General features: G+C 42.7%; 1 protein-coding gene across 1 annotated transcript in view; it reads left to right on the top strand.

Annotated features, from left to right (window-relative positions):
* Positions 1-13,266, top strand: part of b4galnt4a (beta-1,4-N-acetyl-galactosaminyl transferase 4a) — a 136,936-nt gene that overhangs the window by 107,571 nt on the left and 16,099 nt on the right. The window contains exon 8 of the mRNA XM_084363169.1: positions 3,986-4,064. Within this exon, the coding sequence (XP_084219295.1) occupies positions 3,986-4,064 (79 nt within the window). The remainder of the gene's footprint in view (positions 1-3,985; positions 4,065-13,266) is intronic.

The raw sequence follows: 13,266 nt of genomic DNA on the forward strand, positions 1-13,266 counted from the left end.
TGTAGCACAGAGATGATTACCTGAGGTCAAGGAAGGTGCAAGACAAGGAAGAAAAAGAAAAACTGAAATTCTGGCAGATCGAGGCACAGTGCAACAGTCTGGTACCATTAGTTCCCAGTTTGACACTTCTGCCTCTTAATATGTTCAATAAAGGCTCCCCAGATCTTTGGAGGCTTGGGGGTGGTTGTGCTATGTTATATTGTAGTCCTTCCTCCTCGTCTGTGCTTTGTGTTTCAGCCTCACTCTGAAACGCTGTGGCGGCAGACTGCATCCTGTCAGCTCTGACATTAGATTATTCCACAGATGGAGCTGGATTATGGGCTGAAATAGACAATCTAATAAAGGGTCAGGAAATGTACTAATATATCCTAAAACCCATCTCCAGTCGTCCGCTCAGGGGAAGCGAAGTCAGTGAACCACAAAGACCAATAAAAAACATATCACTTTGAGTTCATGATGGTCAAAGAAAGATGCGATACAGTCTAATAAATGCCTGTTTTTGCAGACCACTCGTGTTTTGCCTGATATTTTTATGTCATTCACACTTTATATTACAAGACAAAGTGTCAGTTATCCCCTCGTCAGAGATAATTCTGATTCTGATTACCCGATTTCCCCACGTATTCATCACATTAATTAAAATCTCATCCAATTTAATCTGATGTAATGACTCTTTATAAATCTGTTTTGTCTAAGACGAATTCCAAAAAAGATATTATTACTTCCTTTGCTGTGTTTGAATCATACAGAAGGGGCGAGCAGGCTGCCAAGAACTGAAAGTGGCACTTTAGTTCGCTGAGTGCCGTTTCAGCAGCTGCACAGAGAGGTGTTCCCTATTCATGAGAGAGCGACCTTAGCGCACTGTCACCGCTCTCCCGCACCTGCAATGATTTATTGGTTACAGAACGCTGGGCAGCCGGATGATGCGGCCGCGCTCGTGCACAGGGCAACACGTGATCGTCCCACCTTCAGCCTTTGTCCTTCACTCTCAACTCGGGTCAAACGCGGCAGAAACAAACACACACACACACACACACACACACACTGCAAAATACTGTGACAGTACAACTTAAAATCGGTAATCTATACATAGGCTGTTATGTCTGGTAGTGTTGAGAGAGTTAGTCCATTAAGTATTGAGTGAATTGATGAAAAATTACTGGAAAAAGTGCTGGAAATCCTTGAAAATGCTTGAATTTACAATGAAACTGCTTGAAATTTTAATTCATGAGAAAATCCTAAAGTTGTTCTTCAAAACTTTTGTAGTACAAAGTAGGATTTTTTGAAGTTTGGCCCTCAGAGCTAAATTTCATCAACTTTGTTATTCTTTGTATGTGCGGTGCGGTGCGGTGCGGTGGTTAACACCGCCGCCTTAAAGCAAGAAGATCCTGTGTTTGAAAAACCCTGCTGGGTTGGGGCCTTTCTGTGTGATGAAAGAAGACTCTTTCATTTTCAAAAACTAGTTTTCACTTTGTTGCAACCATATTTAGATTCTGTGGAGTTTTAATAAGTGTCATCACATCTAGAAGTTGTTTGGTTGCTACAGGTTCACGCTAAATGCAGCTTTGGAGCTGAAAAACAAACTTGTTAAGAAACTTTTACTGGATATTTTTTCCCGAGACAGATATTTTTAATTTCCTTGAAAATTATTAATTCAATTATGTGAAAGTGTTAATATTTATGCCAGACATATAAAGAAAATGAAATGAAAGATGTTATATTAGCTAATTTCTCATACTTTTTATTCACTGTGATTCATCCAGTGGTTTTATATCAGAAGTAGATATTTGTGTTGTGAACACTTCAAGGTTTTCTCTCTGTTTTAAAGCCTTTGAGCCTGTTTGTCTTTGAGCTCAGGAAAGTTTCATCTTGTAATTTATTGGTTGGTTGAATACTATTGATGTCATCTTGCTCTCCTGTTTTCAGACAAAATATTAATCTTAGCTCCTCAGCTCAACATATTATTTCACAATTTCAACTTTTCCGAACTAATTTCTGGCATCGTCAACAAACAACATCAGAAAAAATCATTGAGCAAGTCTGGGCTAATCCCACTTAAAACAGGTAGTAATTAAGTAAGTAAGTATTTAAAGAGTGGAGTCATAATTCATTTTTAAGCAGTTTGATTTTGTAGTGAGATCATGGAGCCCTGCTCTGTTGGAAAAAGCCTCGGAGAAGAAGCCTATACAAATGGAAAAGTTGATTTTTTTCAAGTTTGGCTGAGTTGTGAGAGTTATAAATTAGTCAGACAAGTTTGAAATTGTGAAACAATATATGTATTGAGCTCAGAAACTAAGACTACTGTTTTGGCAATCCGCAGGGAAAAGGACGGGTTCATCTAGGATACAACAAACCATCATTACAACCTGTAACTTGCAAATTTCACATTTTTTGCTCTGTGTGCATTGACACAGCTAATTAAAAAAGTGCGATGACTCTACTGATAAAATGCGAGTTGACTCGGGGTCTTCTTGACTGATGATTCAAATCACTGAGTTTTAGGGGGCCACCCTTTAAATACCACCAATGAATTTATGATAAACATGCAGATTTTAACACCAAAATACCATCGCATGTCCGAAAAAGCTTCAATTTGTCTATGAAAAAGGTGAAGGAACCCTGAATTTAAATAACCATTCAGGTTTCCTCACAAAGGAGATGATATTTTTGTGTTTTCTCTTCAGGTTTTGGACCTCGGGCTCTGGAAAATTGTTTAATTTGCATCTCTTATTTTTCATTGTTTAGACTAAAAGATGAATCGATTTTAAAACTCGTACACATGCACATCCTCTCTAGAACAAGGATAACATCCTGCAAAAGAAAAAAAACAACCTTGGTTCTGTTTGCTCTCTTGTCTGTGTTTTTCATGTTATCTCCTGTTTTTGCGAGGCTATTTTCAATACAGAACACTGCCTTCATCAAAGACGATGAGCTTGTGTTTGTTTCAGGAAACAAACAGGAGACAGGAGAGAGAAAGGGAGCCGTCACAGTGAGAGAGGAAAGAAAGAGGCGCAGAAAATCGGAAAAAACAAAGGCAAGAAAATGAAGAGAGAGAACGAGCAAGCCGTTACATATCTTGGTGAATCAGAGCACATGAATATGGAGGAGCTAAATAGTCCAGAGTAGCAAATGTTTCCCAAATTACCAGGCTGCGGCAAACAGCATCAGCATCTTCTTGTTTACAGGAATTAGGCTTCCAAACATTCTTTACTGTTTCATCCTCATAAGTAAAGCTTTCATTTCTCTTTGATTTAAGACACGCGCTTAAACAAACCATCAACTAACCCGCTGTAGACGTGCGCTATCCATACAACATGCAAATACATGGTTTTATTCACTGCCTAACAGTGTGTGTGTGTGTGTGTGTGTGTGTGCGTGTGTGTGTGTTTTGAGAGCTAATGATGTGTGGAGCAGTGCCTCTCATTCAGCAGCAGATGCTGGCCTATTATCTCAGATGTGTTTTTGATAAGAATAAAGCGTTGCAGCGTGGAGTGTGCGTTTCGTCAGTGCAGGGGGATAACATGCAGACCTTTCTCTCTCGCTCTAACCCAGGAGTCTGGGAGAAATACTGGAGCCTGTATAAGTGTAAAATGTTGATTTATGGGGAGCATTGATTTTCCTCCTCACGGTCTCTGAAGGAGTGTTTTATTCAGGACCAAAGTCTGATAATGTGGCTCGCTGCTGTCTCTTCTGCCATCTCTGCCTGCAGCCCCAAGTTATATTCCAGGCTGATTAACCTGTTTATGCTCAGCTTGCATTAACATTTGACATTTATGACTATTATGTGCTTTTAGAGTCTGTTTGCCTTCCTTCACTGCAGTCTTATTGAATCCTGCCGCAACGTAACAGTCAGTACGTTTGCAGTTTGGGTCGCTGACAGAGATCCTATGGTGGAAAGAGCTGAAGTGGCTTATTATAGAAACAATCATTTCTTTTTCACCAGTGTCAAATATCTAACAATAGCCCTCTCTATTTCCCCCCTCAGCCTAATCTCGTCCAGACAGTACTACTTTGAGATCCTCCACAAGCAGGATGACAAGGGCTCGGATCACGTGGAGGTCGGGGTAAGTGGACCCATCGAAATCATGAGAGCGCACTTCCTCTATTCTGCCTCTCCATCTATTTTCCCCTCCCCGGTCATTTTCACTTATCTTCATCTTCTCACCATATAAAAATGATTTCACCTGTCTCGAGAGGGCTTTTAAATAGTCGACAGAGGTCTTCCAGGTCTGGAAAGTGAAGCCGACGCAGAAGTGCCTAAAACGGCCAGCAGGGGGCGACCCCACTGGTTGCAAAAGAAAGGATGCTCATTAACATCAGGTGAAGGGACAATCAATAGAAACTAGCCATTCAGCCAACTTGGGTGCACTTACGTTTGTTTGTCCTTCCTTAGAAACAGATTAAAGTCAAAGTCAGATTGTATAGAAGCCTATGAGAAAGTGACCCTACTTCTCAGTTGATTTATTACCTCAGTAAACAGTTTCCTAATGAGATTATGGTCTCATTGGCTAGTTTCAAGTCTTCTTCAACACAGCATGATGTTCATTTTGTAAATTATGGTTCAGTTTAGATTAAAATAGACAGTAGAGCAGGCTGCGCTTTAGGGCGTGGCTACCTTGTGATTGGCAAATCACTACCACAGTGTGTCCTCTGGTTCTCAGGCAGTCAATCCAATCAGGATGTCCTCATTAGCCCCACCCTGCTGTTCACATATGGTCACACTTGGCTTCAAAAACAAGATGGCAGATGGAAATAAGGCTTAACAACCCAATGTGTGACGTCATGAGGGGTTAACAGCATTGATTAACTGTGCGAGAGTGGTGGCTGAACATTATATTGCATTTTCCTCCATCACATCTGTATGCAATAAATGCCCTTCTCGGTGTCATGCTGGCTCTGGCGGTTCAGAGCAGCTCATTTAAAGTCTCTCAACTATTGTACATCTATCCTCTCTCCACTCTCTCTATCATCACTCTCCTCCTCAATCTTAATCTCCCACAGCACCTCTCTGTATCTTTGTTCTGTACTTCTTCATCTCTAACTTTCTGTTTTCCCTCTCCGCTCTCCTCTTCGACTCTGCTCTGCACCACTCCGCTCTCTGTAGTGGTGTGCTGCACCTCAGGCAAAGCTCAGAGATGAGTGGGGCTTAATTTCGATATGAAGTTTCAAACGAGAGCCCACACGCCTCGTGTGAGCCTGTACTTTGAGTGGGAGGGCAGATGATAAAAAAGAGATCACTGGTGTGTGTGCGCGTGTGTGTGTGTGTGTGTATGGGATGAATCTCTTAAGAAGCCCCGGGTTATCGCCATCATGGTGACCATCATCATCAGCAGAGCAGCAGCAGCAGTATAGCAGCAGTTGCTCTCTTATTTCACGAAACTTCAGTGTCTTATTTTTCACCCTCAAGGTTAATGATTTTTTTACAAACTCTTTCTGAATGCCTCTGGCTACGTTTCCTTACCTGTCGTCCTCGTTCGTTTCTTCCCGGGCCTTAATAGACTTAACTCCTTGAGCTTTGGCCACAGTTTCCCAGCCCTGCTGCACTCTCAGGCCTCTCCAGCCTGCAGTCTGTTTAGTGCTGTTTGGTTCAGACTGTCTGCTCCGAGCACAGTTTTTTTTTTTAAAGTGAAGAGCTGACAGAGTGATTTGAAGAGCACCACGCTGAACTGTGCTGGCTCTGTGGTGTCGGGAGGATCACACATGAGCCCGATCAGATGTAGGCGGCGGACTGTGTGTGTGTGTGTGTGTGTGTGTGTGTGTGTGTGTGTGTGTGTGTTAGGGAGAGAGAAGATGGCTTGGATCTACTTTACGACCACGCCATACTGACACTCGGGCCTCCAGTCTGATCATTGTAAATTGGCTCAATCTGCTGCTATCTGTGGCACTGGCTGTATGAAATGTCCTTTTAGAGGTCTCCCAAGTGCCGTGCTGTTGCTGTGGGATGTTGCGGGCTGTTGATGTGGGTGTGTTATGAATATTCTGCTGCTGATGTGCAAGCGTGACTAATAAATTACAGCCTGTGACATCCACATCCCAGTGGCAAACAGAATACCTTCGCCTTTATTTGGAGAGCCTCCGGACAGGACAAACAGACTGAGTTGGTGAGATACGATGCAGTAAAAGCGGAGACGATGCACCGTTAATCTGGTGCCAGTGTGGAGGGCGGGGTCCTGGAGCGAGACGGTGTAAACCATCGCAGGTGTTAGTCTGTTTTTTTTTTTTCAGGCCAGAGGCGACACACTTTACTCATTTCAATGAGACGACTGTGTTGCAGAGGTCTTATAAAACTGAAGAGCTCATTATGGCGCCGTGTCTTTCTAATGTTGATCTTAGGCTCATCAACTCTGAGGATAAAATGTTCCTGAACAAATGTTTCTTTTGCCGTTGAGTACGCCTTAAAAAAAACATTAGTTGAGGGAAACACCACACCCTTTAAACACAGCATGGACGCGTTGTGACCATATAAAGGACATATGGCAAAAGTGTTAGCAAACATCCTAATTACACAGCGAGCAGACAGGAAGCAGCATCCGCATCCCTCATGGCAACTCCAATATTAATCTTTCCTTTTAGCTTTATTTTGGTTCCCACCAACTCCCGAGGGAACTCTCCAGCCTCTGTAGCTGCTAAATGCTAAATGCTAAATGCTCCACCATGTTGTCACCAGCGTTCTCACTAGAAATAGCAGGACCTTATTCTCAGTCTCCTGGATGAACGTCCCTTGTGTGTCCCACCACTCAAACCTGACCTCCACTCCTCCTTGTCGCTCTCTGCATCGGATGAAGATGCACAGAGAGAGATGAAGTCTGATCATCTCATATTCCAGTGGATGAGTTTACAATGGATTTTAAAAATGTGGTGGTCTAATAGAGACGCTAAAGGATACTGTGTGTCTGTGGATGACTCTCCAGACAACGGGAGGTAGTGTTGACCATAACGTGGAGAATCGGTAACTCTAAATTGGAAGAAAATGGGGGAAACTATTAAAAAACACTGACACTGAAATTCAGATTTACTTCCTTCAAACTATTGATCTCGGTCTCTTAATCAGATCTGAGGACGCAGCTGCCAAAGAGAAGGAGACAAAATAAAGAACAAAACGAGGCAGGAGTGCAGAGGAGGATATCTGAAAGCTGTGCAGGCTTTAATACGAAGTGTATCTGTTCTCTCTACCTCCTGGTGCTTCTCATTCAAATCATCGACTTCCTCGCAGACTTTCCGAGTCATCCAGAGAAAAACTCTTCATGTGATTAAGTCTGCCAGGGAATCAAGGTCATGTGGAAATCCATCTCCTCTCTCCGTCTTCTTTTTCCTCCCCCCTCCTTCTCCCTTCCACCAACTACTCACGAGGCCATCAAAATAGGTTCGTACTAGTAGAAACAATTTAATGAAGCGTATAAAAGTCACGCAGCAAATCAAGGTTGTGTGCGGGAATGTGTGTGTGCACCACGCTGTCTTAGGAAAGGCCCCTGTGTGTGATTTAACAGCGGAATACATTTCACACCTTGACAAAAATAGCAGATTTACCGTGACCAGCCCACAACAGCATAAGCCCTGGGCTCACATAAATCTGCAGAAACCCAGGCACTCATTTGTTAAAGAGCAGATAGCTTGGATCCACAGCTCCTTCTTCTTGTGTTCAGTGCCAGGCTGTGATTGCATGGTCAAAGGTGCGCTGTTCTTCTGGGAATACATTTGTTTACCGGCGCTTAGTTCTTAAAGTAAATATCAGATAGCACACAAGCGCGGTCGGAAAGTTACCTTTTGGCAAGAAAATAAGAAAGGGAACCTTTTGGTTTTTTTTTCCGTGTTGGCCCCCCTCCTTTATCATCGTCTGAAGGAGTCGGAGAGAACGGCTGCTGGAGGGGCAGAACATAAACAGCGTTGGAAACAGGAAGAGACAGGTGAGGAATACGCCGTTCCTTCCCCGAGGGGATGGAAACAACCTGCGGGCCGGTGAATGAGGAGATTGTCGAGTCGTTGGGATGAGTAGGCGAGTTACTAAACCCGCACTCTGACTGAACCTTTCCATTGCCACGCTCTACCTCAGTGTTTTTTCTTCAATTAACTCCAAATAAACTGTCTTTAGAGTGATGACTGCTTTCTTTTAAATGGATTGCACGGGATGAAAGAAGGCTCAGTAAGCGGCCGTTTCATTAACTTTCTCAAATGTCATCTGGATGTTGGTCAGTGAAACACAGGACCTTTTCCACCGGCCTTTTCCTAATGGAAAACGTCTCCTGCCGGCCCACGTGACGGAGCGAAAAGGCAAGAGTTGGCTATTAAACAGCGTGATTGAGAGGAGAAGGGAGTGAGGGGGAAGAGGAGAAGAAAGTCACGCCTTAATTAGCAATGGCAAGTTTATGGAGAGCCAGGGGTGTGGGATTTAAATGCAGGGTTTTAATGACCCTGTTTTATCACTCCTGCCAGGCCAAGCTTCAAACTGCCCACCAATTAATACACACTCTGACTCACACCCCGTCCATCCACCCAACCCTGCAGACTCCAGACACACACAGGCAAACACACACAGGCCTCTCGACATCTGCCTCACGCCGTCCCTCCGCGATATAAATCAGTAGTGGTCCTACTCGACCTCGAGCCAGCTGTTAAAGTATATTGTGTGTGTCGTATTACTGGAAATAATTCAGATTTCTCTCAGTTTTTTTTTTTTTTACCACTTCAACACCTTTTAGGGTTGGATGTAGTTCAGCAGCTCTCAGACATATGGAGTCGTTTTTATTATTTTTTTCACTTCAGGGTTTTTCACTGTCCTCCGTGATACTTTTTTCTTTCCACTTTGAACTTCTTCTGCTCATTTTTGTGTCATTTCTTTATCGTTACTATACAAACGTTTGCTTTTCTCCCACTATAAGTTACTTTTATGATGTTTTAAGATCCCAAATTACACTCAGTTTTGTGTTTGGTGCTGTTTTCTTGCAATTTTTTTTTCTGTTATAGACACTAGAAGTCAGGGCTGCAGCAGCATATCACCCACAGAACAATCAACCCCATATTTTCACAGATTTATTGCCACATTAAGGTGAACGTTCAGTCACTAAACGTGGCCTCCCCCCTTCTATTACAACTCTGCAAGTAGTTGCCACTTCGAGCAATAGCTAATGTTGCTAACGTTAACTAGCAAACAAACAAAGCAATCATTTTGGATTCAACAAACATTTAAAAATGAGTAATTCACAGTCACAATAATGTTTTTAAGGAAAACTTTTATTCTGCTCCTTTCTAAAACCTCTGTAGGTGTATTATTTTTCACAAACGATTTGTCTACATAAAATTGTTATCACACCCATCGTCAGTTTCTTTCAGGGAGGCCTGGCAGGATGAGTTGTGTATAGGAATCTCAGACGAGCTGTGGGAAACCTGTATTAGAAATATTCACAGTAGTTATGTAAATGCTAGGCATGCTTTGATACAATTCAAAGTGATCCACAGATTGCCCACTAGATTACAATTATTTGATTTTCTTGCCAACAAGGAGTTCTCCCCTGCCCCTCTAACTGCACTGTTTGGGTTGGTTGAACCAGGTGGGTCGATGAGCAGGCACGAAGTCCAGGTCACCTCTCTATCCACACTGCTAGCTGGAAAAATACTACTACCTGATCTGATAAAGCCCCCGACATTCGACATGTGGCTGAAGGATTTAGGGAAAGCACTACATCTAGAGAAAATTAGATTCACTATGTCAAACAAGGAGGGACTGTTTCAGAAAGTCTGGCAACCTGTCATTAATCTGCTTGAAAGGTTACGGTTAATGCTTTAACAGGCTAACTGTGTCTTAATGTCATGTGTTGGTTCTTTCTCGACCTCTAGAGGGCAACATCAGCGCCGGTCGTATCATCACCCCGGCTCTCCCGGCTGGATGAGGATAATTAACAGTGCAAGACTCGGGCACGAATCCTCAATGGGAAATCGCCTCTCATCATAATCGCGAAGATCTCATCATATAACTGAATATTATTCTCATTCATGTTACTCGCGTTGCTAAAACCACTGGCTGAACACATTTGGAGCCCGCGGGGACTTAAAGCCGTTAGCTGAGCCGATGTTCGTATCTCTCTGTCTGCCTTTCATGCCGCCGCTTTTTCTTGTCATCATGCAGATTTGATCAGACACTTCCCAAAGAGCACCGGCCCACACATGACATACCAGTTTAACATTACAAAAAGGGAAGCTATGTAGTGTCCCCGCACCCACATCCCATTGTGTCCTTGTCATGTTAACTGTCATATGCTTACATTCGTGTATCTTTTATCCCGTCTTTCCGGGTGCCGCTCTCGACCGCTGGGTCTCGCAGAGAAAGCTGCTTGTTATCTATGAGAAATGTTTGAAAGTCGGTAGTCGGTTGAGTTTTAATAGCCTTGAGCTTGTGGCTACAACCAGAGTTTTTCCATATGGGGGATCTCCAGAGTGGTTTTCAAGCCCATTGAACTTTTGGATTCATAGTTCAATTCAATAAGTTTTAAAGCAGTCTGAGTTTACAGGGTGAAAACATGCAGGCACACTGGTGTTAGCATATTCAGGTCATGTTGAAAGTATTCTGCGAATCCATTTCATCATCGAAATCGTTTTAATCTACCATTTTCAGCCTCAGCTCGTTCGTATTAAATCAATTTTCAGATGTTCAGTCGGCTCTGCTCCCTCATGCTCGCTCCAAAATCACCAAGTTTGTTGTCTCTGTTTTATCTGTGTTTGTATTCAGGTCAGGCTTGTTATCCTCCGTGTTCTCCTCCTTTCCAGTAAGCATCACGTCGACCGAAGTACCTGCATGTCCTCGTCGCAAGTTTTTATTCGTGTGGCCGCAGAATGAAAGCGCAAAGGATTTTTGAGAGGTGTGCGCAGACGCTCTGTCACGAGTTTGACTTGATTTGGATCTAGTGAGAGTGTTAGTGTGACTAACCGGTTGCGCCTCGGAGCACACAGGGCAGCGCTGTAGACGCTCTGGCTACAACGCGCCAGTAATTGCTATGGATATTGGGCTCATTTGTCTTTCTGAAATGTCTGGACTGGGAAGCTTTGGCTAATGTATAATTCAACACAGAAAATCAAACACCCCGTCTCCGTATCCACCTCCTCATCTTCCTCTGAATATTGTTCCTTGGTCCCCAGGCGAGACATGATCTGACATGAAAAACAAGCCACTGTTTTCATGTCACTGTGACAGCGAATGGAGACTGGCATTTATCCTCTAGCATGTAACAGTTTAGTTCTGTTTGGTTGTCAATTTAAATAAGAGCATAATCAGTCAGCAGCTTTATGTCCTTGTTTCCTCGCTATTGTATTTGGTTAGTTTTGTTTTTTTTTTATTGTCGGTCAGGTGCTTTTTTTGGGCTCGTCTTCGCTGTCTGCCTCCTTGTCAACTTTCATTGTATGAAGTCTCTACAACAGTATCAGCGAGGCATCAAAACACCGACAGTCTTTTGTGTCTTCGGTGCTCTGTTTGGGGAGGAGTCTCGTCGGAGCCTGTCAGAAGTCTCTCCTTGATGCTCTGCTGCCAGCCGCCTGTCAGTGGGCAGCACCACGGCTCCACGCTACACACTTTCCATTCCTGCCAACGTGAAAATTTTGTTTCTCTTCCCACCAAAGCTGTCATAACTTCTCTTGCATTCCATTTTCCTGTCACCGCCTGTCAGCTCCCATATTTTATCCCTTTCTTCAGGAAACACATGCATCTTTATTTAAAATCAGAGTCGAATAAACTTCTACATCTAACAAAGACATTTCTAGTAAAATGTTATTACTTTACAACATTGTTTGTGTTGATTGTTCTTTAAAAAGCAACAAAAGAACTGCATTCGTTTTTATAGCCAGGGATGGAAAGAGTGCTAGAATAGTGTACTGCTGCTTTAAAGAAATATTACTCAAGTTAAAGTAAAAGTACTTAAGTTAAAATGTGCTTTCATAAAAGTAAAAAGTGGGTCAGATAAAATGCAGATGATGAAGACAAAATTTTAACACTTAAAAAGTTAAAGAAAAACTTCAGGCTCTTATGTCCCAACAAACAATTTGTCCCTTCAGACGTCATTTTGCAGCTTGTGCATATGACTAATTAACAGTTATAAAGTATATAATCGCATTCCTCAGCGTAGCCTTACTATAATACATAATAATATTACAATAATGAAATAAGTGTATACATCATGACAGATGCAAAAAGCCATTTCAAGCTACAGAAAAGTTAATAACCCGTCTCTTCCAATATAGTTATTAGCAGAATGAAACATCGCCAGGGCAGACAGCTTGAAGATGTAAACTCTGCAGCAGCTGCAGCCACAAAAACACAAATTAAAACAAAGCCAGGACACACTGTCTTCTTAACCAGTCCTCTCAGCCTCTCCGGCCCACCATAACCATCAGTTAGTGCTGAAATAGGCTCTGCAGTCCCACCTGTAACACTGTGGACCGGCAGATTGGCTCTCTGAAGGAAGAGGCTCCTGCTGCAGGATCCACGAGTATGTAAGCGTTCAGCCAATTGGATTTGGGTCACTTAGAGTGCTTGCTACATGGTGCATTAAATCATTGATTAATTAAGGTAGATGGATTCCTTTTTTAAACCGTTCTGAGGTACAATGAGTGTAACCATTAGCCGCAGTGGTTGCTGCTCACAGCGATTGTTGCCACCTACAGCATGAGACAAAGACACCGACAGTTAAAGGTTATAAATGTGAGCTCTCATTAGCTTGTTAGCTGTCACTTTGCATTTTTTGCACTTCAACTACAAGACATAATTCTTGGCTTGTAACAACACGTCATTATCGGTGAAGTCACGGTTTCTATGGCCCAACAGTTGTCTGGCAACCAGTCAACAGCAGCACTTGTTCTACCTTCCATTCAAACCCAAAATGAGCGATCACAGAGCGAATGGTGGGCGAAGGAAAGTTTATTATTAATTGTCCTGGCAATAGTGAGAACTGTGTCCATTTTCCTCACCTCGGTAACAACTTCCAACTCTATTTGTATCCTGTGATTGTTTTGTACCTTGGCTGTGAAGTAGTTGTCTCGATAATAAGTGGACTCAATGTGAACTCTGCACTGCTGCACTCACGGATATATATCACAAGTGTGTTGCAACAATATATATACTGCAGGTTCTGACACAAAAGTGGCTGGAGTCCGTGCACCTATTTATCTCTTAAGCTAAACTAGCTTTAATTACAAACACACATCTGTTTGCCCCAATAATAACATCAGTGCAGTGCATAACCTGCATACGCTTGATGAAAGTGCATCGAAGCAGCTGCAGTTTAA

Source organism: Pagrus pagrus (assembly GCF_965226575.1).
Source record: "Pagrus pagrus genome assembly, chromosome: 10".
Classification (NCBI taxonomy): Eukaryota; Metazoa; Chordata; class Actinopteri; order Spariformes; family Sparidae; genus Pagrus; species Pagrus pagrus.